A 27,185-nucleotide genomic window follows, 5' to 3' on the forward strand; every position below is an offset into this window, starting at 1 on the left:
GAAAATTTCAGACTTGTGCCTGGAACACGGACCTTCTGACCACAGTCCAGGGTTCATTCCATTCTTCCTAATAATCTTTTTGTCTCATGTATTTTAATTTGTTTCTTATGCATTCTGATTGGTCATACTTTTAAGATAGACTCTTAGCAATAATTTTAGAAAGTCAATCTTCCTGCCTTTTCAACATTGTCTTCATTACCCACTCTGCTTTCCTATTCCTAACAGTAGGTTGCCCTGTTGTAGTCTCACCTATTGGAGGATGGGGAGAAGGGGAGCAAGTAGATTGGCCATCTTACTCGGGCTGAAAATTTTGTTGTTTCACTATTCCATCAAGCATCAGGTTTCTAGTAAAAATTTCCTCAAGAAAGCCAAGTTTTAAACTCATAGTCACTTTTCAAACTTCCAGAATTCTGTGAAGGTTCTAAGTTGTTCAAGCTCAGTCAAGCAGTAGGAATGGAAATCAAGTCCATCTACTCAGGGAGGTAGGTGAAAGTAGGATCTATATAACACATAACATATAGTATGATCTATAGAACACTGAGGATCACCCCTCTTCCTCTATGTCCTTTTGGCTCTTTTTTTGCCAGTGTATTTTCCAATGGTTCTAGCAAGTTCATCCTTTTAAAAACAAAACAAAACAAAACAAAAACAAAAAAACAAAAGCAAAATACTGTCCCAGGGCACATAGACTCAAACTAAGTAAATGTTTCTATTCATAACTAGTTTTCCTAAATATACCACTGGCCTAAACAAAAGTAGAAAACTATATTAACTACACATGAATTATAATATGAATAGTATTCATTCAACATCTTTCTTATCATACTAACCAACTAACTCAAAAATTATTGTGTTCTATTTTTCTCAATTATAAAACTACAAGTGATTTGAGTTTACAGACTAAAACAACTATTTTGAAAATATCTCTCATAAAAATCCATGCCGGTGATTACTTCAGCAAAACTGTATGTTTGAAATATGGATAGTTTCACAAACCCACATTTATAAGTAATCGTTTTATTTAAATCTTTGTTTTTAAAAGTCCTTCTCCACAGAATATGAAATTATACATATAAAGTTATAGCAGTATTATTTGGGATTTTAAATGTAAGTTATTAAAAATAATGAGTATGACTTAAAAAATGTATTTACTTGAATATTTGGCAGTCATTAAAAGAGACATCTGTTCCAGTAACTGGTGATTGCTTTGTTCTAAATCCCAAGCAAGTGTTAAAGCAAGAAATCAGATTTTAGATACCTAAGTTTGCCATATTTGAATTAAACATTAGTGCTATTATTTTCTTTACATAATTGTGTAAGCTTCTAAATGTGATAAAAGTATTCATTTTCTCTTGTAATGCTTAATATATTTCAAAGACTAAATGAGAAAATAATATTAATCACTGGATATCAGAAATACTTCTCTTATGAACCAAACTTTCAGATAAATTTCAGATGACAATTTAGCCAAGAGTTTAATAGAGTTACAAAAATTTTAAGAAATACATCTACATTATTTTGTATATTTTGTATTACTCATTTTAAAATAGCTCTGTTTTTCTCTATTAATGTATTGACAGTGCTTCTTATTTTAGATCCTCTTCAGTAAAATCCTGCTAACGCATTATTCAATATCGTGTGAATTTAAATATCACAGCTCAATTCACGCTCCCTGAAATATGTTTAGCCTATAGGGCAGGTGTTGGCTCACTCTTCTCACAGGAGGTTATTCAACTACCATCAGATTTCTAATTACTTCCAGAAAAAGCCTATCTGCAACCTTTAGTGCCATGGTGATCAATAACATCATATGCCATTAATAGTAATGAGCAATGCTCTTTTCTAAGGGAAATATAATAACCCCAAATTATTAAAGGATAATAGAGATGTACATTCTAATGAGATGTTGATAACTCGAAATAAGATTTTTCCAATTACTTCTTTTCTAGCATGATTATTCTATGTTGTCTTATCAGTCCAGATCTATGCCAGTGTACTTTGATGAAGTTTCTTGTAAACCAGGGTTGAGACATCATATTCCCACACGAACTAGGCAGGTAACATAAATGCTCAGCTATTTAAAGTTCGACCAAATTACCTTCCCTTGAAAATACTTTCCCAGGTCAAAAAAAAAAAAATCACTAAACAAAACTCCTTGCAATGACTTTCAACCTCAGAAAACTGTGATAGTGGAGAGCTCCCCCAAAAAAGTAGGGTTTTTCCCTTCCATGTGTAAATTTAAAGCAAGTATTAATTACAGATTTATTCATACAAAACAGACTTGTTCATAACGTTATCACAGATCAGTTTATTATTTTTAAAAGAGAAGAAAACAACGAAGAAGTTATAGTGAACAGAATATGATATGGAATGGAAAGTAAGAATTTACAAACAGAGATGGAACTGGCTCTAGCACATGAAGTCAAGAATTTTAAATAACAACAGAAAACAAATTCACCTTCTCCATGACAATTCGCTAACAATGGCCTTTTTATGTGATCAATATCGACCTAATATTAAATGGATATTTATGGAAAAAATAGTTTAAAAAATTGGGTTAATAACAAACAGGTAAGATATTTTACTATAAAAAATTGGACAGCGTCCCAGCCGCCCTCTACCCCCAAGTATTTCAAAATCCGACTAAATTTCTATCAGAACTTAATCCATGTTTCATTTGGATTTTTAGAATTTTAGTTTCTGACAGAACTGAAAAGCCAGCTGTTCGGTAGACAGGCAACTAAGAAAAGTGAAACCACATGCAATGCTGAAGTGGTTACTCTTCCTTCTTGTCAGGCCTTCAGTTTTCCAGTGCAAGAGTGAGGGCAGGGCCCCCCTTGTGAGGGGAGGTAAAAACAGACATGGCCTTAGGGTGCCTGCCTTCAAGAAAGCGTGGGCTCTATGGCTTTGATCTCTTCAGGTACTATTCTCAGTGGTGTGTAGTGTCAGTCTATGTATCAGATTTGCTTTTCACCAGAAGGCACACAACCCGATCGAACTTCCAGCGACCCCTCCCCATAGTCTCTTCTGGGCTCATATACTCTGGCCACACCACTTCCGGGTAGGTTTGACAAAATTTCTGCAGAAGCAGGTGCTGGATGAATAGAATTAACATTACTCTTAAAGAGCTAAGCTTCCTTTGGCTCCTTTCAGGTGACATGTGGGAAGAGACTGTGAGGTATGTGAACTCAAGACAGTAGGTGAGGAAGCCCAAACTTTTACTCTCCCCAGAGAGATGCCTCAGGCTCCGTTGAAATTCAAACTGATAACCCCTTTGTATTAATCTGATGAAAATCAGTTTTTAAAATACCGTGTAAAAATGCTCAAATAATTATCTATAGTTGCATTTGAATGAACAACATATTTATTACGGTTTGATTCATCTCTGTTAACCTTTAATGCGAGTTGCAGTTCTACAGAAAGCGGGAGCAGAGTGCCCCACACGGCATTCAGGTTCATTTACCTTCTGAACACTGAGGAATGTCACAGACTTCGTAGCGTACCTCTGGATTGCTTGTGAAACACCAAGGTCCCCCTTCTTCCCCTCGAGGGTTTCGACAGTAGTTTTCCTGTAGGTCTTTACCCCGATAGCTCGAAGGCAAAAAGCTAGTTTTAAAATGATAATCATTACAGTATAAGAGCATGCAACTTTATTTTGGGCCTCTTAATTTTACTCATTAGTGGGCAAGTTTTTCCTGAAGTACAGAAATCCTTTATTCTACCTCAGACCTCCATATCTCATCCACCCTTAAGATACTTAAATTTTATAAATATTTACCTGACCAAATTCCCACATTCAACATCATTAACAATGACTAATCTCTGGAGTAGCTAATAGCCAATCATTCTAGAACCTAACTGACATTGTTCGAACCACAATTTCAAAGCTCCCCTCAAAGACAGCACGTGATTGAGCAAGGCCAAGTAGGAGAGAATGGAAGAAACACTGCAGTCGACCTTGAAATCTCACTATTACACTGCTTATCTGAGATAATTACTTGTTTATTCCTTTTCTCGTGAAGAATAGCCCACTTTTTTTCTGCCCAGCTGAGAAACAGGTTGATGAAGTGACACAAACAAAAGGTCTAGAATCAAATTAAACCTGGATTCAAATTTCAGTTCTCTCTTTGACTAACTGGAGACCCCAGCAGGTAATTTAGACTCTCTCAGCCTTTTAGCTTACCTGCACACGGAGTATAACCATAACTTACAGCATCCTACGCTTTTTAGGGTGTTTTTGAGAAGTTCAAAGAGATGACAGAGTAATCAACATTCAATAAATGCTACTTATTATTAAGCTCACTCCATTTAGTAGTGTTTACCCTGTCACAGTGAAAAACAGAATTATTTATTCTCTTCAAAAAATGAGCAATCTTCACTGCAACTGGGGTTTAGTGGATTAGTGCTTCCAGACTGTGTTTGTAACAGTTTGCCACTGGGTGCAGAGACTATAATGCATTGCCTTCTTTTGAAATTTGTAATGCCCTAGTTATAGTTATATCAGCATAGAGTATTTCAACACAAAATCAAAAAAATCCAACGGCTTTTTCATTCATTTGTACTGCTTGTGGCATTGGCCTCAATGATGCTTTCTTCTGCTGGACTGATTGCAAAAAAATCTTGTAAGGAAGAATATATACCGTGGGTGACGCTAAACTTTTTTTGAAAATCCAGTTACATTTTCGATACTCAGTTCATTATTGCTATAAAGCTTTATTTGTAATCTTAGTATTTCTGAGTTTTGACTTATACTTCTAAGTGAAGTCAAATGTGTTTCTGATCCATTGAAACTTATTTAGACATCATTGTTTTTTTGTTATGTTGTGCCACAAAATGTATATGGATGTGTGCTGGGTACCCAAAAATATTTCATAATGACATTTTTTCATTTGGACATGAAATATGCCAAAGTTAAGTCCTCAGAAAATATAAATTATTGGTTAAAAAAGTTAAGAGACTTACTACTAACCAAACATTTTCAAGGAAACTAGTGTTATAAATATTATGAAATTCCAAAATGTCTTTAGATAGAATTTATATCCTTACTTCATTAGATTTTTAAATGTGGGGAAACAAAAATTAGACATCAGGCCATATCATTGACGTAAATTGTAATACAATTAACGCTAATCATGATTTCACAGTTTCTAACAGTATTTAATTTTAAAATAAAAAGAAGGCATTTTTTTAATTAATTTTGGCCCTTTTATTCCAGAATAGCTTAAGATACCTTTTGTTTGTTCCACTGCTTGAAATTTTCTTATAGTTTTGCCAGTTTTCCAAAAACTTTTCATAATAAATTTCTAATGAAATACTCATTTTTCTGACAGAATCAAAACTGACTTTTACTTCAGATTGTTTTTTGTAAAGAAATGCATAAATTTATCTAAGAAAATGCTCCTATAACTCTATTTTATGGAAAAAAAAAACTTGGCATAGTAGAGTAGAAAGAATAAATTATTGTTAATCATAAAATCTACATTGTTGCCCCCAAAAGAACACTTGGCTACTTATATGACACTAGTCTTTAGTCCCTACCTAATTTATTTATTCTTTGCTTTTCACTTCTTCACTTATAAGATATATGGCGTGAATTTATTATAAGGTACTTTTTGCTATTTTATGTATTGAGTTTACTTAGAAGAAATTAAATAATGGATTTAGTTAAAAATCAATGATTTTGGAGTAGACCTTTGTTGTATACACACACACACAAACATACAAAGAACACATATACCTTGCCAGTGGATTTGTAAAGCTAAAAAGAAGCTGTAAAGAAGTAGTGAATGAATCAGTCAATGGTTTAGTAGTAAAAATACAAGTAAGAAGAGAGAAAAAGTAGAAATCAAAATAGATATGGCAGAAATATGAATAAAATTTTCTCACTGGGGGCACCTGGGTAGCTCAGTGGGTTAAAGCCTCTGCCTTCGGCTCAGGTCATGATCCCAGGGTCCTGGGATCGAGCCCCGCATCGGGCTTTCTGCTCGGCAGGGAGCCTGCTCCCCCCTCTCTCTCTGCCTGCCTCTCTGCCTGCTTGTGATCTCTGTCTGTCAAATAAATAAATAAAATCTTTAAAAAAAAAATTTCTCACTGGAACTAATAAAATTCAACTGAAAAGGAAAGGTGCTGCTTTCCATGATTCTATGTCAATGCATATGAAATTCCTTTTTAGGACATTCATGACAGTCTGGTCATCTCTTTCTTCATCCTTTGGTGTATATGGCTTTTTATCCAAATTAGCTGATTTTCTTTTGTGTCCTGAGGTATAGCCTTCTTTTCTTTAGCATGCTATTCTTGGCCAAGGGATGAAGCCAGCCCTGCTCTTTCCACTTTTCTATGTTCATTCAACCAATGTTGAATTACACACAAGTCCTCTGCCAGTCAAAGGCTCTGTAATAAACTTTTATTCACATATATACTATTCGTGGTTCTTTGTCATTGTTAGCAAGGCTTTAAGAGAGAGAAGTAAAGAAATATTTAAAGCTTAGTAATATCATCATATACTTTGAATTATAAATTGGTTCTTCTGGGTGCTAGTCACCTTTTCTTTTCTTTTAATATAAACTGCATTTATGGGAAACTTGATCTATTCTATCATCTGCTTCATTAATGAATGCTGGTGGCCAGTGAAGGATATAGATGTAGATATCGAGTCACCTGATTTTCTGGTTAAGCTTCTATACTAATTTCATCATCTATCATCATCTTCCCATTAAGCTACTTGTAAAATATTTCAATTTAGGAGTCAACAATAAATCACTCTTCCAGACAGATATATGTATATTTTTTTCCATTTCTCATAAAGTTAATCTTTAGGTAACACTTAACTTAAAAGTGTAAAGTTTTCATGCAGATAAACCAATAATCTGCTACTCGATAAAATTTAAGTGTTACCATTGTTAAACAAAAAAACAAACAAAAGAAGATTTGATTAATATACAAGATCTTCTCAGCCCTAAATCTCTATATCACAAGGAAATGTTTGTTGGTAAAATAGCTGATTGGACGGGGAAGCCAGTTCCCAGGGAGATCTATTTCACATGTACTCTTCTCACACAGAATCACAATCATAGAGAATTTGGGTTGAAATAAGACCTCTACTGGGTCAGTCCAGTGCACTCAACTAGGGTAGGATTGATTTCAAATGCTATTCCTTTGTTCATGAAAAACTTAGATTGATCTATTTAAATAAAATCTTTTCCTCATATGGTGTCATGGGAGTCACACCATGCAAATGCTTATGAGGGAAGAAACCAATTATATTGGATTTTTTGCTTTGTAATATAACGCTATGTTTCAGAGGTATTTGTGTGTTATTGTAAGTAACTAATTTGGGGCAAAAATTAGTTGTTTTCTGTTATTAGAACCCTGTAAACTAATCAGCTTAGATACTTACTAGCAAGTGTTAAATTAGGCCAGAATCACAGGTTTGATTCCAGTGTGGAGCAACTAACTCTTTTTCTTTATAGATGGGACAATTAACTCATGTCTGTTTATAGAAGTAAAATCATCTTGCATAATTATGCCCCTCAAAAATGAATGAAATGATGGGGTGCCTGGGTGGCTCAGTGGGTTAAGCCTTCGGCTCAGGTCATGATCTCAGGGTCCTGGGATCGAGCCCCACATCAGGCTCTCTGCTTAGCAGGTAGCCTGCTTTCCCCTCTCTCTCTGCCTGTCTCTCTGTCTACTTGTGATCTCTCTCTTTCTGTCAAATAAAATCTTCAAAGAAAAAAAAATGAATGAAATGAGATAAAAAAGTGAATTAATCAAGGCGAAGTCATCTACATTATTGCAAAAACAAGTCACAGTCTGTGTCCTACTACTCAGTGTTTCATGCTCTATTTTATGTTAAAAACACAGGTTAGGGACCCATGGGTGGCTCAGTTGGTTAAGCAGCTGCCTTTGGCTCAGGTCATGATCCCAGTGTCCTGGGATCGAGTCCCACATCGGGCTCCTTGCTCGGCGGGGAGCCTGCTTCTCCCTCTGCCTCTGCCTGCCATTCTGTCTGCCTGTGCTCGCTCTCTCTCACTCTCTCTCTGACAAATAAATTTAAAAAATCTTTAAAAAAAAAAAAACACAGGTTATACAGTGACACTGGCTGGGTTCACAGTCCGGCCAGAGCACTTACTAGTTGTGCATGACCTTAAAAAGTTCCTAAGGCTCTTTGTTCTTCAGTTTCACTGTATATAAAACAGAATTAATAAAACCACCCACTATGTGGTTCTTGGGGGGATTAAACGAGATAGGCAAGATAGACTGCTCAGCAAGGTACTTGGCTCATGGTAAACTAGATCTTCCAATGCACTTACTAACCAGGGAGAACTGTTTTAAACTTAGTTCCTGTCCAAATTATTTGTGAAATAAATCCTGAAAAACTGGGGCTAAATTTAGTTCTTTAGTGAGTATTAGAAATCTATGTTTCCTCCACGATGATTAAAACTCTCAGACTAATGAGCCCATGGATGCTGTGTTTACTCATCTTTAAATAGAATCCATCTGTTATAATGAACACAATTCTTCTCTGCAGTGTAGACATTTAATTTCCACGCAATGAGAAGTTTTCTCAAGTCATTAGGCAATAGGTAAAATGGGAAAGCTGGTCAGTCTCTGGTATGAGTTATTAGCAGAGGTTCTCAGTTTTGTCTGTACTTTGGAATCATCTAGGGAGCTTTAAAAAACAAAATGCCAGTGCATGGGTTATTCCCCTAAAAGATTCTAATTTAATTGGCCTGTGTTGATGCCTGGGTGGTGAGATTTGTTAAGGGCTCATAGAAGGTGATTTTTAAAGTGTAGCCAAGGTTGTGTACCACCATAGTTAAAGTACAGTCAGGCCCTGGCTCAGGCCAGAATCTGATCCATCATTTTTATATCAGGGTCAACCTCTCCACTCCAGCTGGAGAGTGCTGTACTTTCTGGAAGGCAAAGAGAGGAGGAGGAAAAATTTTTTTTTAATCACCTTTTCATTACTTCCTCACCAACACCAAGATGTATGAGCTGACATTTTTGAGGTAAGATACCGTTAGGCTTCATCTTCATGATAAATTTATTCATCTTTGAATCTCAGTCATGAATTCACGTAATCCTTGGCTTAATGCAATTCAGCAAAATTGGCCATTATTATAGAACCGTAGGATTATTCTGAAGGACTCACAGGAGATTGCTAACACACATGTAAAAAAGAAAGGTTCTACCCTCTTTTTTTCATGCTTTTCTTACCTGTGTTCATGAGGGATCATGGAATTCCAGGGTTGGCATTTGATGCCACTCTTAGTGATAGATACCGTTCCCTTGTAGCTACCTCCTTTACCAATGATGCAGTTTCTAATGTAGTCTATCAGAAGAAAGCAGGGAAAAATTTTATAACTATGCGTAACATATATTATATATATTTAAAAAGAAAAAGAAAATTCTATCCAAATCTTTAAGTATTTAATGTTTATAAGTTCTCTCAAATCATACTGACATTTCTTGCCTACAGTTTCTACTATTTTCAAAATAATACATTTCAGAATAATACAAAACAAGAAAAAGACTTCTGAGAAGTTTTAATTTTATGACTATATTCCTGGATAACAGCAGAGATTAGTTTATGTACTTAATGTAGATTAGGCTATATACACAACTGGCCAGGCAAACTTAATTTGACAGAATGATTTGCTCAAATATACATACTATTTTAAGAAAATGTTAAAAATAAAAATTAAATAATATGTAAAATCTATTCAATTCAAAGGGTTACTTTAAGATAATAAAAATAACTAACTTATCTTTATCTTAATAAAATTGTATAGGTTTTTGTATATGCGTCTGTGTGTATGTCTAAGTGACAGTTGTATTACGTTGATTCTTATTTTCTATATTTTTGTTAACTATTTGGCTGCAAAACTATAAAGCAATTCAATTTAAACAAACTATATATTCCTATCAAATAATAGTATATACAGTTACTAGCAACCTAAAAAATTAAAAGATGATCTTATACTAGATCATAAATTATGATTAGGATTTATATGTAGAGATCATCTTATTTTCTTTTTTTTTTAGGATTATCTTATTTTCTATCATAAATTAATTTTAATTTAAGTGTCTATGTTTTTAACAGGGAGATATTTGTGTATATTACCAAATACTCAAATTTAATGACACAATACAATTTAAGAAAATACTTAACTTGAAATAAATACTATCATAAATATAATCCATAATTATTATTTCATGTGATAAGAGATTTATTTTGTAAAACTCATATTTATTTAACATTCTCCAATTATTTCCTTGATATAAATCTGCTTTGGACCAAAGTAAATACCTGTGAATATAGTATCAGATAAACAAAATAGACACATTAATAAATAATATGATGTCAATTCTTCTTTTAAAGATTTTCAAAGTATATAATTAGGAAAAGACACAACTAATATTTCAAAATCTCCACATTTTATTATCAGCAATCACCACCATGACAGATTAGTTACCGGAAGTTTTTAACATTTAAAATACTATGTAATAAGATCAAAATATACTATAATATAAGGTGTTTTAAACTATTAATTTAAGGTGGCACTTTCTAAAATGAACATGGACAACATCAGTTCTAGGATATGCTCCTAGAAATAAAGAGGGAAGTTTGGGAAATACTCTCTTTAAAATATCATATTGAAATAGTCAAGACACTAGTATACTCTGTCTTAAAGGACTAACTGACTGTGTAACAGATCCAGCATATAATAGAAAAATTAGTGGGAAAGAGCACTGTGACAGAAAATTACATATATTTTATGCTTTATATTGTTATGAAATATTTAGGGAGAACCAGTTACCTTTGTTTTCATAGAGATCAAATTCATGACCAAACTCTTTTTTCACTCCACTTGTCATGCTATTGAAAGGGAACCAGAGGCATCGTTTCCTTGCTTTATCAAAAACAAAGGCCCTGAAAAAAATATCTAAATGAAAAGAAGGAATACTACAATTTATACAGTTTTTAAAGAATGGGTACATGATTTAACCAAGGAGGGCAATATAAAAGAAAACACACAGTTATATCTGCATAATAAAAACATGAGTGATATTTGAAACTACCAATTTTGAAGGCCAAATACGAAAGAACAAAATTAAGTTTTCATACGTGTAGATTTAAATATAAGAATACTATTTAGATATGTTCTCGTTACTTTAAACAATGTGTAGAAAAACGAAGTCTTAAACAAGCAAAATCAATATATAACACAACTGCCTGGATTATTTCTGAAGACTTTTTTTGTAAGTACACAGCAAGTGGGAAGATTTTGTTTGTAAGTATGTACAAATGATTATATCTGATATATCATGACTAATTCCCAAAGTTTGTAATTGTGTAAAGTACATTCTAAAAGGATATTTCCTAAAATGTATTAGACAAATCACAGTCCAGGAGATTCTCTTGGCAAAAGGGATCTGAAATCAAATGTCTGTAAAATTTGGCATATTATATCCCTTCTTGGTGAGTTATAAAACATGGAAGCTTATTAAAGGCTATGAAAATCTTGTATCAGGATCAGTGTTTATGTAAAGCAATGTTCCCTAAATAGACTTGCTTGCTAGGTATTTTTAATTTAAAAAATCTATTAATATCACATTGCATATGCTCTTGATATATCTGTCTTGAAGAAAATTTCTAAAATGTGTCACTCCTACAATCATCATTCCTATAGCTAAGTACGATATTGGGTTTTGTTGTTCACTAAAAAAAGTCTCTCTAAACAAAATGATAAGTAGGAAAAAACCCTTAACTGAGAATAGTGAAGAACTTGATAAAATTTTCAACATATTAAGTGTTACCATGTCTTACAATGTAGAAAATGAAGTGGAAATGTAGAAATGTAGAAACTGAACTGTTTACCTTCCTTTAAGAAATGGTATTAAAACTCCTCACTATGTTTGTGCTAATTACAATGCCACCACCATTAGCTTAAGTAACTAATTAAAAGAAATACAGATTTTCTAAGAATAATGATTTTTTTCATTTCTAATCCATATAATATCTTTTAAGAACACATATTTTTCTCATAATTTTAGATATTCCAAGCTAGTCCCTTATTTCTTAGTAATTGCCAACTTTTAAATAATTTTAAATACGGAGAAATAACTTTTATGAAACATAAAATATGTTATAAAATTATTTAAAGTATTTTACCTATGATCTCATATTTTTATATAGTACATTTTATTCAATATCCAAATAACTTCAAAAAATTATATGCATAAACTTTGAGCTTTGACTTACACATTGAAGATTTGAAATATCTAACTACAAGAACATCTTACAGCTGAAATTGTAATTAAGAGCAAATCATAAAAAGTATATTTTTGCAGCGCTGGCAGGTAACTTCAGAGGATTGGCTATTAATAGACTTGAATTTTGATCTGGTGGACTGTAGCCTTATGCAATACATGTTAAAGTCTCTATAATGTTATTATAGCATGCTGGGGGTGTGTTAAATGACTTTGAAGGCATAGTAATTAGAAAAAGACGACATATTAAAAAAACTAAACAGACATCTAAAACCAAATGTTAAAGTTACAGTTGCTACTTTACTTCACATTAAAATAAAGTTGAGCCACACATATATAACTACTTTTCTATGGATAATATGGCTTTGACATGAGAATGCCTTGGAGGTGACTCATGAGCCCCATCAGGAACATGCAAGATTTGTTTCCATGAATACACACAGGCAATTCCATCTGACAAGTGGGTAACCAAGTTTCCAGTTTGCTGACTTGACTTCACCCTTTTTGCTCATTCCATTACAATGCCATATTCTCTCAGAAAAGTATTTCCTTGAATCACTTCATGCCTCCAAATAAACTGGATCCAAAAAGCAGATTCTAGAGTTGCATCTTCTTTTAAGTTTGACTTTAAGAGTCTTTATCTTATCCTATTTTAATTATTATATTCCTTTCAATAATTTACTTTGTCTAGTTTCTAGTTGTTTACAGCAGGTAGGCAATTCCAGTACCAGTTACTCAGTCATGGGTGGAAGAAGAAAGCCTCGTATTTTCTTCTCTTGACTCAAGTCATGGATAGCAGCTTTCTGAGGAGCTTAGAATCAGGCATTCTGGTCCTCTTTCCTACCCAGCAAAAAAGAACTCCGATCTCTGTAAAATCAATATTGTTGATACCTTCTCAGGAGGAGATCGTGTTTGAGAATGTTCCACCCCTCACCCACTGAATCACAGATGTTTTCACACAGCATTGTTGGTGTTTTCCAAGCACTTTGCATATTTGCCATTGTCTTTCAATGACTCTAGTCCATTTAACAAGCCTGCAAAAAGATCCTTTAATTCATTAAGAATCTAATTTCAGAGTATCACAATATGTCCATTCAGTTTTGAACAACCAATGTATTTAGTGATTGCAAATACATGTGCATATATATAGACAAGTGAGAAGGATGACACATTTCTGGGCAGAAGAATTCTTTCTGTACAAAGATATTATACATGTGGTTTTCTGCACAGTTTGCAGTAAATTTGAAGGCTAAATGTAACTCAACCAGAATATAGTAGGAAAGTATGAAACCTCATATACATGGGATATGCAAAGATTTGTAATCAATTTACATGTGTTCTTTAATGCAGCAAAATCATCCTAGTTCCTCCTAAATAAAACATAGGGAAGGTTTTTGTTTTATTTTGCTTTCTAGAGATAAGGCTGACTAAGGTGAAAATGAAAAGATAGTAATACTTTCCTTTCTCATGGATTCAGGACACTGTATTTTCAAGTTCAGAGTTAAAAATAAATAATAAGATGAAGTTCTCCCATTTCCCTTGCCCCACCTTCCCAAGCCTGTGAGGTGAGAATACAATAAATCCAACCTCCTCAATTGTCAGAATATCACCATAAATCTACACAGCTCTGATGTTGATTGGGAGTAGTTTTCTCTAATTTATTTTTAACAATCCCAAGGCACGAAAGTCAGGAAAAGAAACAGAATTATCATAGGAATATACTTGCAAAGTCAATTCCCCACTCCACTTGCCAGGAAATATCTCCCTGAAAGTGGCAGTTTGGCAATAAAAATACTTTCAGAGGAGCTGTAAATGAATAGAAGGGAGATAGTCTGCCTCCACTACATCTGTTGAGGACCTCCTCTGACCAGGTCCTTTCCCCCAGGCCCGTAACACTCATTTCTCTGAAAAAGGTAAAATGAGATTAGCATCGCTTGCCACAGCATTACTAAAATGGGTTCACATTACATGTCACTGTCCAAATGCAGTAGAGTAGAATTCAAAACTGAAAGGATATCATGCACACTCCTGTAAAAAACAGAATGAAATAGGGAATAAATGGGTATAAAGTAAATGAGGGGATGGGAATGTTTACAAAGAAGAATGAGGATTGCATTTTCTTCTGGCAATTCAGAAAATTATTCACATGCACGAGTCTCCTTTGTGGCCCAAAACTCCCAAGTCTTATCCTTGAGATCATTGGCAAAGTAGGAAGGAATTCTTCCCTATGTGGTTATACAGGGAATTTCAAATGATAAGAAAACCCTCCATTTGGATCCCCTCATACCTCTTTGAATCTTTCTTTAACTTTTCACCTGAAACTTCATCATCACTACACCTAACTCCTTTTGAACAGCCTTTGCTGCTGACACCAATCCATTTTTTTTTTTATCTAATTCTTTCAACACCTTTTATTTAAATCCCTAAAGACAATGATTCAAGTTGCAGTAAATTCTGGCTCTGATCCAACTTATATTCTGAAAATTCCTTCACTCCTCTTGCAAGAAAAAAAAATTTACTCTGAATAGAATATTTTAAAATGTTGGATAAAAGGCAATCTAATGGAATTTTAGTTTCTAAAGTCCAACTGTTCATAAGATGAGAAAACACAAATTCCATAACCAAAGGCACTCTGAGATCTAAAAGATACCTGTATATGTGCTCTCCTTTACTCATATTTCCATCAACTTAGAGCTATTTTTTCTGTTATAATGAGTTAAGACTAAAGTCAAACTTATGCTTTTAAGGGCAAATTACACTGAATACAAAGGAAAAAAAAAACAAAACCAAAAAACCCATGATGATAATTAATAGATGCTATATTTGGATAGTTATCCTAAGAACAAAATGAAGCAACTTACTTGCAAGTGAATGGAAGTCCTTTATTCCTAATACATCTATTGGCACATTGGTCTGCAGTGTTCATTTTTTTTGTTTTTATCTTCAGTAATGGGTCTTCTTTAATTAGAGTAGTCTTTGCTGACTTTTTGAATTCATGAAGTGTGTTTCTTCTTTTCTTCTGTCCTTCTATTAATAATAATAATTTTTTTAAAAAAAAATGGAGGAAAAGCTTTTAAGGCTCATATAGAAAAAAATCTCCTTAAGGATCATCCACAAGATAGTGATTTTATCTGAGAACATTCTAGAGTTCCAAGGATTGGGAGTGAAGTGAGGTGGGGATTGATACTCTTGGATAGTTAAGAGCAAGAGAAGAATATTGTAATCAGTGAAGAATAAGTAACTTGTCATATAGGGTCACTCAACTACATACTTTAAAATGAAATATGCTTTTAAAAATTAGGACAGAGTTCACTCTACAGAAATAAATGACATGATATTCTCCAAACAGTATGAAAGCAAATGCCCAGGCATATCATATCATGCTCTATAATTAAATTTGTCATTTCCTTCTACAGTTGGTCTTTATGTAAGTTATAGTATTAATTAGATAAGTCAATTCAATTACACGTGAGAAACTTCTCACTAAAAATGGTGCAATGGATAAATTCTTCTGGCTCGCTTTAAAGTATTTCATATTATTCATATTTTAGCCCTTCTCATTTCCTACAGAAGTGTTTTCTGTGCTTGGGGGCACTATTTTTTAAGTATAACTGAATTGTTTATCTTGAAATTAAGCCAAATGCTATAAATCAAATGTATGTAAAACTTCAAGCTTTAATGTAGCAATATCATTTTTCTTCATGAGTGTATTCTACAAGGCCCCTAGATAATCTAGCACAAAGCCTCCTATTAAAAATGGGAAAAACAGCACTAAAACATCCGAAAGGACTTAATCTTATAGATGACTTTAGAGTATCAAGAACTACTGCTTCATTCTTGATGTACTCAAAGTTACCTAGTTTCTAGTGATGGTTACCATCTTCAAAATGAGGATCAAAATGTCTAAGAGACTGCATCTGTTGTACAATAAGGATGGGCATGATTGGGCCTCTCTTCTGCCTGCCAATTCTTTTGAACATCCTTATAACAAAGGCAGCAATAATATATTCATTTTTAAGATGAAAAAGCCAAGACACAGGGAAAAATTAATTGCCCATTTAGTAAACCTCCTATGAAACCCAGCTGCCTCACTTCAGAACCCTCAGCCCCCCCTCTTTAACAGTCATGATGCCATCTTTTAATTCTAAGTAGGTAGAAATATGGCTTATAAATATTTTCTGAAGATCCGGTTCAGAGCTATCAGTAGAGAAGAAACTTGGATGCTCGAACAGGAAATGCATTCCTGGTCTTTATATGTGGTGAAATGTGCCAAGAAAAGAAGGTGAAAATTTTTGTGCAGAAAACTTGGAAATATGGCTAGCAGAGTGAGGTACAAACAATGGCATCATACCCTCAATTTGCCAGCAACCGCTGGCTCCAGTTGGTTCATTAAACATGCAGATGCTATTCATTAATGTCCAGCCTAACCTGAAGTCCACAATAAATAAAAGAAAACATGAAGTCCTCTAAATTTCTGGTCCTCTGTAAAACTCTACAGCACAACCACCAAAAGACTGGTACTAATTTCTGTAAAAACGTTTTCATTTTTAACTTTTCTTTGCCCTACAAGATGGAATGGCCATGGTAAACAGATATAATTTAAAAGACATTTTAACATAGAAATTCATTCAACCAAATAATCTATCAACATGTTATTTATTGAGTGTGGAGCAAATGACTTGCATAATGTTGGCAGACAGATGATAATCCTGGCATTCTTACCGACTTGCCAAATGACTTTGTTGAATTACCTGAAATGCTAATATACTGATGACTCAGTCTACTAAAATAAAAGTTATGTTATATTTGAAGCTATTTAAATTATAATTATTAAGTAAATATTTAGACATTAATTTGGATAAAAATGTTATGAATATGCAAAGTTTCAGCTTTGTTTTTGAAATTCCATTCTTTAATTTCTGACATAGAGAAGAAATTGTTATTCTCCCAAGCAAAGAAGTGGTATAATTCTTTTCACATTTTGGTTTCTGCCACAGAACCATGTTAATGGAAGATATGTCTCTGCATTAGGAGTTTCTTCCTTTGACCGTAGTGCACTATATCTTAAGTGCTGTGAAGTGTTTCACAGAATAGTAATAATCTGATTTCCTATGTAAATTGGAGTATTTCTTAGAAACAAATAGTAGTTTATGGATGCTGAAAATCTATTAAATAAAACTATATAGAGATATGTGGGTTATATACATATATATATTTCTCAAATAAATTCTAACTGAATTTAACTGAATTCTAAAAATATAGAATTAAAATTGGCCTGATGAATAATGTGTTTATTATACATATCTAAATGTGAGAGAAGAGCAGAAAACTAAATTTTAAAAGCCTGAGGCAAACATTAAATTCAGAAATGTAGGGGCGCCTGGGTGGCTCAGTGGGTTAAGCCGCTGCCTTCGGCTCGGGTCATGATCTCAGAGTCCTGGGATCGAGCCCCGCATCGGGCTCTCTGCTCAGCAGGGAGCCTGCTTCCTCCTCTCTCTCTGCCTGCCTCTCTGCCTGCTTGTGATCTCTCTGTCAAATAAATAAATAAAATCTTAAAAAAAAATTCAGAAATGTATTTTACTAATTAGCAAATAAAACAGAACCCCTTGTGGATGCTCCAGCTTCTTGGCTCAATACCATGCAATATGAAGGCAAGTATTGAAGACTACTGTAGAGAAAAGAGGTCTCTGTGGGATTGTTCGTTGTGTTTAATCCTACTGATCCTCAGTTGTCCTATTGAGATGTGTTAATGTGTGACTATACCTCATAAAAGTAGTCTAATTCTTACTTGTTGATAAGTTTTTCCATCACCTCTTTCATCTAAAGATCAAAAAGCATTCAGAAAAGCAAATAAATCTATGATTTCCCTTTACTAGATAATAGATAGGATATAATAGATAATAGATAGGAGTGAAAAGCTTGTATGGGGCTACAGAGCTAACCAAAGGCAATGGAAACTAGATACCAGAATCCTCTTTTCACTATTTATTTCTCATGATTTAGAAGCTTTCCTTTATAGTTTAGTCATTTCTACTGGGTCAGTAACAAATTACTCAAAAATGTGAAGTTCAAGCTCGTTGTACATCATGTAATCTAGGCATCTACAAAACTAATTTCTTCTTCAATAAAAGAAAAATTTAAACAGGCGTCTGGAAGACAGCATGTCAAAATAAAACTCCTTTTCTGAAAAGATTTCCAACTTTTTCTTCCATATGTATTAACAACTGATGATTGTTTTACTGAAAACAGTTAAAAGATCAGCTTAATTTGGGAACAAACTAACTAAAACAAAAACAACAACAACAAAAAAACCACCACTTTGGATCAGATTTTTCTGTTTGTGTGTGTGTGTGTGTGTGTGTGTGTGTGCATAATTATTAGTTGAAGTTTAAAAACAAAATATTGAAATGAAATCAAAGGGTGAGAGATCACTGCAACTTTGTCATGCTTTCTTGTACTTTAAATTACAACTCCTTTCTCCTCACCTCCCAGTATGGGAAAACATTCTGGAAGCTATATTTCCTGAAGAACCAGAAATCCCTGTTTTAGAGCTGAAATCATTAGGATCTTAGTGAAAACCTACAAACAGAAAGTAGGGTCAAATGTATCAAGGTGCTTGAAGAAAGACACATTTCTCCCTCTGGTCCGTGGCTTCACACTCATTTCTCTCAGTACCTCATATATTTTCTTCTCTGTATGGACTAACCACTGACTTCAAAGGAAAATCATGCAAGGAAAGGATTTGCAGGGTGTGGGAAGAAGCAGGAATCTGGCTCCACATATTCTGAGAGACCTACCCACATGATTAGTGATTAACAGCTTGAAGTGGCAAGATGTTAAGATGAAAGTACACAAATAATTAATGGAGGGAATGGTTGTGACTGGAGATTTTAGCCTTCCCAAGGACAAGAATCATAAATACTAGTTCACAGTTTCATTGCTGTTATCTAGGACTTGGATTTCCCAGTGGGTATTTGAGAAGTAAGCGAAATAATCCCTTCCAAAGAGGTTTATACAATGAAGTGATAGTCAAGGTGTGGTTCAGGGCCTCCCTTCTTCATCTTAATTCAGCTTCCTTGTTCAGGATGTCATTGTCACAGACATTTCGTCCTGGTCTCTTCCCTCACCACCTGTTTCTGCCAACAACTCTCCCTCCATGCGGTAACCAAAACAACCATGCTGAAGTGCAACTTAAGTCAGGTCTCTTGTCTACTCTTTAGATTTCCAACTACTACCCAAGATGTTCAGAACAGTTTGGCACAATATTCATGCTTATGCATGCAACCCTATCTCATTTTTCTAATCACAGGCCATACTACTCAGGTGCTCAGTACATCAGTCGCACATGGTTACCTATCCTCATACTTTTCACCTCTATGTCTTTGGCCACTTTGTGTTCCCCCGACTTCCGTACTGACCATACTATTATCCATTTTTTCATATTCAATTTGGGTACCATATTTCCCCCAAATTTCTTAAGCTAGAAATGAACTCTAAACCATAGTATTATAGTACTTCTAACACGGAGATTTTCATATATTGCTTAGCAAAATGGATTTTTAAAAAGCAATTTCAGTTGATTTCACTGTTTCTAGCTTCAATATAAATAAAAGGGCAAAAAAAAAAAAGCACATATTGCCTTCTCATAGATTTGGGTAGGAATCTCAGCTCTATCTCTTTACCATAAGATAATTAAGGTCAATTTCCCCATGTAAAATAAGTTGAATACTGCAAATCTTATTAGAGTTAGATAATTTCTTTTTTAGGACATTGTCCATAACAGTTGCTTAACAAATGTAGGTTTCTTTCTCATTTGTCCATCTTTATATTCCCACAGGTTCCTGGACATTAGATGCTTACTTAGTGCTTCTTTTGGTACAGGGAATTGTATATCTGTTTCCAGTGTAGGTGGAAGTGGATGGGGGTAATTCTATGTAGATCAGCTCCTCCCCTTAAGGATGGCTTGGATCCCCTATTTGCGTATTTCTTAAGAAACATTGCAATAAATGATCTCCATAATACATTCTGCTTATAATTGGTTGTCACCTCATTATAGTATCCACTACTTTTCTAACATTGTATTATTTTGCAATATGTACAAGTGTAGACTGATAGGATAAACCTAAAAGTATAACCAAAGCAATTAACAACAACAAAAAATCCTAAATGTTCAATGTTAGAGGATACAAAAAAAGACAAACTTTGTATGTTCTAAGGACTATCCATGGTCTCCATTTTGGAGAATGTTATTAAAAAAAAAAAAATCCATCAAAATAAACTTGCCACCCAACCTAAGCCAGACCCTTTCTTGATGACAATTTTAGCATTATGCACTTCAGGAATTATTCACAGCATATCTGTAATTCCCAGTTGGCCTTGCCTTGCCTGCCAGCACACTCTTGGGCGGCATTCTCCCTATACTCAGGAAACGCAGTCATTTCAACATTAGCCAAAGTGAAATATAATTGTGAATGTATATCTCCTGCCAAAACATCGTAATGCATGCCAAAAACAAATAGACATTGTCTATGGTTGATCTACCGTTTGGGTTTTCCACATTGTGTTTCCTTTGCTTTAGCAAGATGATTTCAGGTAACCATACTATACTTCAGACCGTCACCATTTGAATCCTTAAAAATGAAAGCCCTCCAAATATTAGCCGTGATTTCAGTTTACGCTCAACATCCCCTAAAATCAGCAATGCCTTATGAGAGTTCATTTTAGCATGACACACCTCAAGCATGATAACCTGCCTGATGGACTAACTTCTTTTCGCCTCTTTGGAAATCGTACCTACAGGTTTTCAAACTGGTCCTTCCTGCACACTGTTGTTTTTCACAAGGACCACTTTACAAAATAGAAGAAAGCCATGTGGGTAGAATGCTTTCCCTTGTCATTTAGCAAATTCTCGATGTTTTCAACCAGGGTATTACATCAGAAACTGATCAGAGCTCTGATAAATTTCATATTTAGCTTATCTCCAAAGATATGGCCAGTCCTCTGGTTTGTATTATGAAAGGGCCATGTCTACCATGTGGGCATTTGTTCCATTCTTTTATTCCCTCGTGCCTACCCATGGTGCTCACTACCTTCTCCCATTGGCATCTCAGCCACTACAATGATAGTACAAACAAATACAGATGTTTCCTCTTGCCCTGATAACAACAGAAAACTTCCCAAAGCGGCAAATGGAATCTCTACACTTCCAGGAAGGTAGTATGATTTCGCCAGCAGTTCCTTCCCAACCTGTAAATTCGAGGGAGAAAATGGGAGACTGAAAGGAGCCGTTCACCAGCTTTAATCAGAGTCACGCAGTTTGTGCCTCCCTTGCACTGCAGTTTCAAAGGGCAGGCATCCATACCCAGACAGAATGAGATCTCAGAAGAGAGGCTTTCTCTTTCATTTTTATGACATGCATATCTCCAGAGTTTAACCTGCCTTCTCCAGATGAAAACCTGTATAAAGTCATCATTTAGCCCTGAAGGTTGACTGAGTGACATGGGGTAGAGGAATGTCATGGCAAATAATCCTCTGGAAAGAAGGGAGTCCCTGCTGTACTGACAGTCACTCTCCCCTCTTCAAGCCCAGACCTTCTGTTCAGCTTTAAACTTGTCCAAACCCAGCAAAATTTCAGCCAGCGTTAGCACTTCATTCCTGCCCCACAGTCCACAACCAGGAGGCTAAAGGGGAGCCTGGGCTGGGGTTGGGGAGGAGGACACATTTGGGGGGGATGTTAATTATCATTGTAAATGATTTGCAAACAGAAAAAGAGAATACCAAAAGAAAGAGCCACGAGATGTTTAAAACAAAAAACAAAAAACCCATGCCACACACTGAGTTAAGAAAGGATGCTGAGGCTGGGGTGAAGAGGGTGTTAAGGAAAGGAGAGGTTAGCAGGAGAGAGTTAAAGAAGACTAATAAGGAAGAAGAGAAGACTAACCTGCATAGGGGATGGCGATGGGAAGCAGAAGGAGATGGAGGAGGACATGCTGCAGCAGCAGGACTGGCAGAAGTTTGGTCCCCCACATGGTGCTGCCGGACGCGCTGGCGGATCCCACTGGACGAGATGCCTGGCTGAGAGAAGCCTGTTCCGACTCAGTGCCTAAAAGAACCAGTCGGCTCTGAGCAGCTTTTTATTGCGATGAGCTAAGTTTGTTGTGTGATTAACTGGAAAGATCTAGGTCTGAACTCCCTCTTACGGTAAGAAACTGTTTAACAACAGCCCTTACTCTCTTCCACCCCCTTTCTCTCCTCACTAACTCCCCCCCCCAACAACACCAAAGAGATCCCAGGTCCCCACCGCCCCCCTCCCCAATGCTGCTTAGGAAAGAAACTTACAAAGAAAAGGTCACCTGGCCTGAGGCCAGCTCAATTTGGAATCTCGAGCTCCAGATCCCTGTGACTCCTAACCGAGTAGGGAAGGGAGGAGCAAGGCTCAGCCCAATAGCTAAATCAAGGCACAGGCAGAGGATCAACTCGCTAAATTTAAACAGGAAAATACATGTGTTTACATGTCTCTTTGGGAAAAGAGGAAGGGGAAGCAGCAGCAGAAGAAAGCGAAGAGCTGCCTTTCAGTCAAATGTGCTTTAGCTTCTAATCTGTCTGGTTTCCCTGCTGGAGCAAAGTAGGGATTCAAAACACTGACACAGGTTCCCTGGAGTGGGAGAGACAGGGAGGGAGGAGGGAGGCAGGCAAGGAGGCAGAGCCAGGCAGGTCCAGCCCAAATAAAAGGACCTTAGTAAGAAAAGATGTGGTATTGTGGGGTAAAAATAAACAAGCAACAGACACCCACTGTGTCAGGTAAGAAAACTGCCCCAGCCCGAAATGCTCAGAGCAGGCAGCTTCTTTTGGCAGCTACACTAACCTGTGCAAACAACACAAATGTACCTAAAGTGCATCAGAGCAACTTGCCTGATTTGGGATCCGTGATAAAATCTGGTCATGTTCTCTCTTAAAATATCTAAGAGATTAGGATTATCTGCTGCCCATCTCTGACAGATAAATGCAGCATGGACTATGTGTCCTTATACCGCACGCACACATGCACGTATGTCTGTATGATGCACGTAACTTCTAAGACTTTAACTGGAAATCTCTCAATCTGTTTTAATTCCTAAATAATGAAAGTGCCTCTCTTCTCCAGCTCCATCCCTCTGAATTAACCCACTAGCCTCCCAAAATCTAAACAGAGAAATAGAGCGATTGCATGGGGAGAGTGGAAGGAGGTTGGGGGTGGGGAGACTCATGTCTGCAGAATCTGTCAGATCATGGCTCAAACCTTTCCTTTTACTGAGAGGATTGATTTATCTTTGCATCCCCAGGTGATGCTCTGACTACTTCAGGCAAGAGCTGACTTTATTTGGAATGGCTTTGGGGGGATAGTTCCCTGTGCATCTCTGAGATGGGCACAAATTGGAACCAGCTTTTCTGTTGACAGAGGAAGAGAAAGTGGGCATGATGTGAAAATGACTCTGGGGCAGTGTGCAGCTGCACAGAAGTGGTAGTGGGCAGAATTAATGCCATCCACACAGAACTGCCTTCCCTTCCAGTGCGGCTGTCATTCCTCCTCCTCCAGCTCCACCCACCACCGCCCCTCCAGAAAACACCCAAGTTTAGGATAGCAAGAGAAGCCTGGGATTAAGAAAATTACTTTTCAGTTATCTACTTTATAGTAACTTCTCTTACTGTAAATCCTCTTTAATCATTTTCTCCTTATAAAAACAAAACCGAGCAAACTGAAAAATCGTTTGGCAGCCTCTCCCTGGTGTCCCAAATATCCATGTTACTGTCTTTTTACTTTCTGATAGGCTTTTTGGAAAATCTCAATTTCAGTGTATTGCCTGGCCGTGATCCTGAAATGCCCCACAGCATCTCTTGTGCTCTATTAGGGATTCAAACTCTTTTTTAAAGAAGCTAGATTTTGCTATAAGTAAATACTCGTAGGTAAAGAATAAAGGAGACCAGTCTTTGTTTTTTGTTTTTGTTTTTGTTTTTGTTTTCTCTCTCTCTCTCTCACAGAAAGCAGAATCAGGGCTCTAAGCATGATTGCAATTATCATTATAGGCTTGGAGCAAAAGCCATCTTGGATAAGAGATTTAGAGCACCACAAGGAAGTTGAATAAACTTATTTAATAGGTCACACATTTTCACAATTTTTATTGTCACACTAAATACAATAAACACTTAAACCTATCTATAATTATATGTTTATATTTCTCTTTTGACAAGTTATTTGGTTTCTCTGTGTTAAAATGATAGCTAATATGCGTTGAGCTTTTAGTATATGCTGGCATTGGGTCCAATGCTCTTTAAAATTTGTCTTATATAATCCTTACAATAAACTCATAAATAGAAAGAATTATTATAATTCCTATTTTATAGCTGAGAAAATTTAGGTAAATTATTTCTCTCCTAAAATAACTTCCAAAAGATCCCAAAGGAACAAAGATCCAGGTATAAGACTCAAAGAGTTGGTCATAGCCCATAGAATGGAAAAATTTCTGTAAGTCCATGAGAAGAACCACCTGTCTTTTGTTTAAGATTATAATCTCCAAAATTAGCCCAGGATGGAACATATAAGAAATGCTCAGTAATAAGCTACAAAACAAACCAATATATAAATAACTTAAAATCTCCCTAAACTATAAAGAAATATGCACATGAAATAAATTATTAGTTGTGCTATTATTTCACTTTGTCCTGGTAACACATTCCCTTTGTTCTTTCTAAGTTATAGTATTGATGATTTGCCCATCCCTTGCTCTCACTTTTATACTCTTTAAGTGTTAAACTGTTTGGAAAAGTCCCCCAAAATGTGTCTGAAAATTTTTTGATAAAACAGAGAATCTTGTAAGGAGAATTTTTAATTGCTACACCCTGTGTAATTACTTAAATGCAAGTTGAATACTCATTGCCAATATAATATCATTTTAAATCGTTGATAACTTTGAAGTCTCTAATAAGCCATATAAACTAGATGGATTGATAGGAAAAAATGTACATTATTATACTTGCTGTTTTAAAAAGTTGTCCATAGTTTTAAAAAATTATATTTTCAAAAGCCCCAACTTTTCAAGCACAAGTGATATTGGCATTTGTATACATGGGGAAGAAGCTGGTGTGACTTTGTGCTTTGCAGACCACTGATGAGTTCTGTGCTCTTGGACGAGTCATTTCATTTTAACAAATCACTTAACAGTGACTGGCACGTGCATGGTGCCATTCTGTTTGGTGCCTCTACTCTTAGACCCAGTTTAGTCAGATACCTGGTTTCAGGTCCCAGCTATATCATGAAATGAGCCGCTAATTGAGAAAATTAATTACGCTCCTTAAGCTCTGTTTCCCTACCACTAAAATGGGACACTATGTGCCAGATACTGTGCTAAACATCTCACAGGTATTATCTCACCTACCAATCCTCCTATCTGGGGGAAAAAAAAGAGATATGTATATCTAACAGGTATGTATTTCTATTGTCACTGACTTATAAGTAAGGAAACTGAGATTTGGAGGTGGTATGTAACTAGCATTCGGTTAAACTGTTAATAAAGCATGACTTGAAGCCACAGCTGTCCAGGTATAAGTTGCCACATTGACAGAAATCCAGATTGAGAGATTTCCAACATCCTTCCCAGCTTGAAAATGTGATTATTCTACTGAATTCTTTAGGAGTCACCATACTTTTATACAATTCTTACCTACCACATCTGAGAAAGAGGCACCTGTGTAATTTTTGGTGTTGCTTATCTTTCCCATGCCCATATTTTCTTATTCTTTCCTTCCTTATTTGTTACACCTTCTAATTGGTGATTTGTCATCTATAGGACTCACCACTGAAGAATTCGTGTTGACTAACTTTAATGTAGGAACGTATTGCGAAATTCATCGTCATTTGTTTTAATTTTCTTTATATAATATGGTTCATTTCAGAGCACGTATATAAAATGTTGGTCAACACATTAATTCACCTTGGCCTAAATCCAAGGGGCAATCATCTGAACGTTTGTGTTCCCCCAAAGTGCAAATACTGAAATCCTAAGCCCAGGGATGACAGTATGAGGAGGCAGGGGCTTCGGGTGAAATCCTGATGAACAGGATTAGTGCCTGTAAAAAGAGACTCCAGAGAGATCTCTCACTTCTTCCACCTTATGAGGGCACAACAAAGCACCATCTGTGAACTAGAAAGCAGGCCCTCACAAGACCGAATCTGCTGGTGCCCTCATCTTGAACTTTCAGCTTCCAGAACTATAGGAAATAAATGTCTGTTGTTTGTAAACCAGCCACTCTGTAGCATTTTGTTGTAGCAACTAAGGACTAGGACATGCGTATCTTTTATAGGAGCTCCTCATGAAAAAGGAATATATACTCCAAGGACAGAAAATGGCTATTGGGTAATTGCTATACAGAAAACAAAATTTAAAAGTGTGTCTAATGCCTAACACTGAGTAGTAGTTCAACTAAAATGTTGGATCAGATAGATAACCTTTTTAAATATATGAAGCGGAATCAAAAAACAGAACGATACAAGCAGGTGTGATGGCATATTCAACTGAAGAGTGGGTACAGTGATCACACAAAAGCCTACATCTGTACTGTCAGTCTGAAGGCCTCAAGGCATTTATGCTTTCATAAATTCCAGTGGAAATTAAGTAAAACTAAAACTGAACTTTAAAGTTGCACTTTGTTCCAAATACTCAATAGCTAAATGTGTGCGGCCACCAGCTCTCCTGGTGGACGATGCAGATAGAGACTTTCATCATTGCCAAGAATTCTATTAGATAACATTGCTCCAGTCTAAGATGGTTAATATAAATGTCATCTAAATGTGATTACAGGCTCAATGAGAGGGGCATGGCAAGGCAATATTAATGATAAAAGAGGATACCAAAGAGTAATCTGTATACTGGTGACAT

General features: G+C 35.7%; 1 protein-coding gene across 5 annotated transcripts in view; it reads right to left on the reverse strand.

Annotated features, from left to right (window-relative positions):
* HGF (hepatocyte growth factor) overlaps positions 1-22,706 on the reverse strand; it is a 78,094-nt gene extending 55,388 nt beyond the window's left edge. For 2 of the 5 annotated variants that reach the window (XM_047695638.1, XM_047695639.1), the window contains exons 1-5: positions 22,214-22,496; positions 15,135-15,300; positions 10,821-10,933; positions 9,217-9,331; positions 3,464-3,606 (exon numbers count right to left, since the gene is read on the reverse strand). In XM_047695638.1, coding sequence (XP_047551594.1) covers positions 3,464-3,606; positions 9,217-9,331; positions 10,821-10,933; positions 15,135-15,300; positions 22,214-22,301 — 625 coding nt within the window. In that variant the 5' untranslated portion in view covers positions 22,302-22,496. Of the gene's footprint in view, positions 1-3,463; positions 3,607-9,216; positions 9,332-10,820; positions 10,934-15,134; positions 15,301-22,213; positions 22,497-22,611 lie in introns of those variants that run through there. The other 3 variants (XM_047695636.1, XM_047695637.1, XM_047695635.1) reach the window with 3 other exon arrangements.
* Between the last annotated feature and the right edge of the window lie 4,479 nt (positions 22,707-27,185).

Source organism: Lutra lutra, chromosome 11 (genome assembly GCF_902655055.1).
Source record: "Lutra lutra chromosome 11, mLutLut1.2, whole genome shotgun sequence".
Taxonomy (NCBI): domain Eukaryota; kingdom Metazoa; phylum Chordata; class Mammalia; order Carnivora; family Mustelidae; genus Lutra; species Lutra lutra.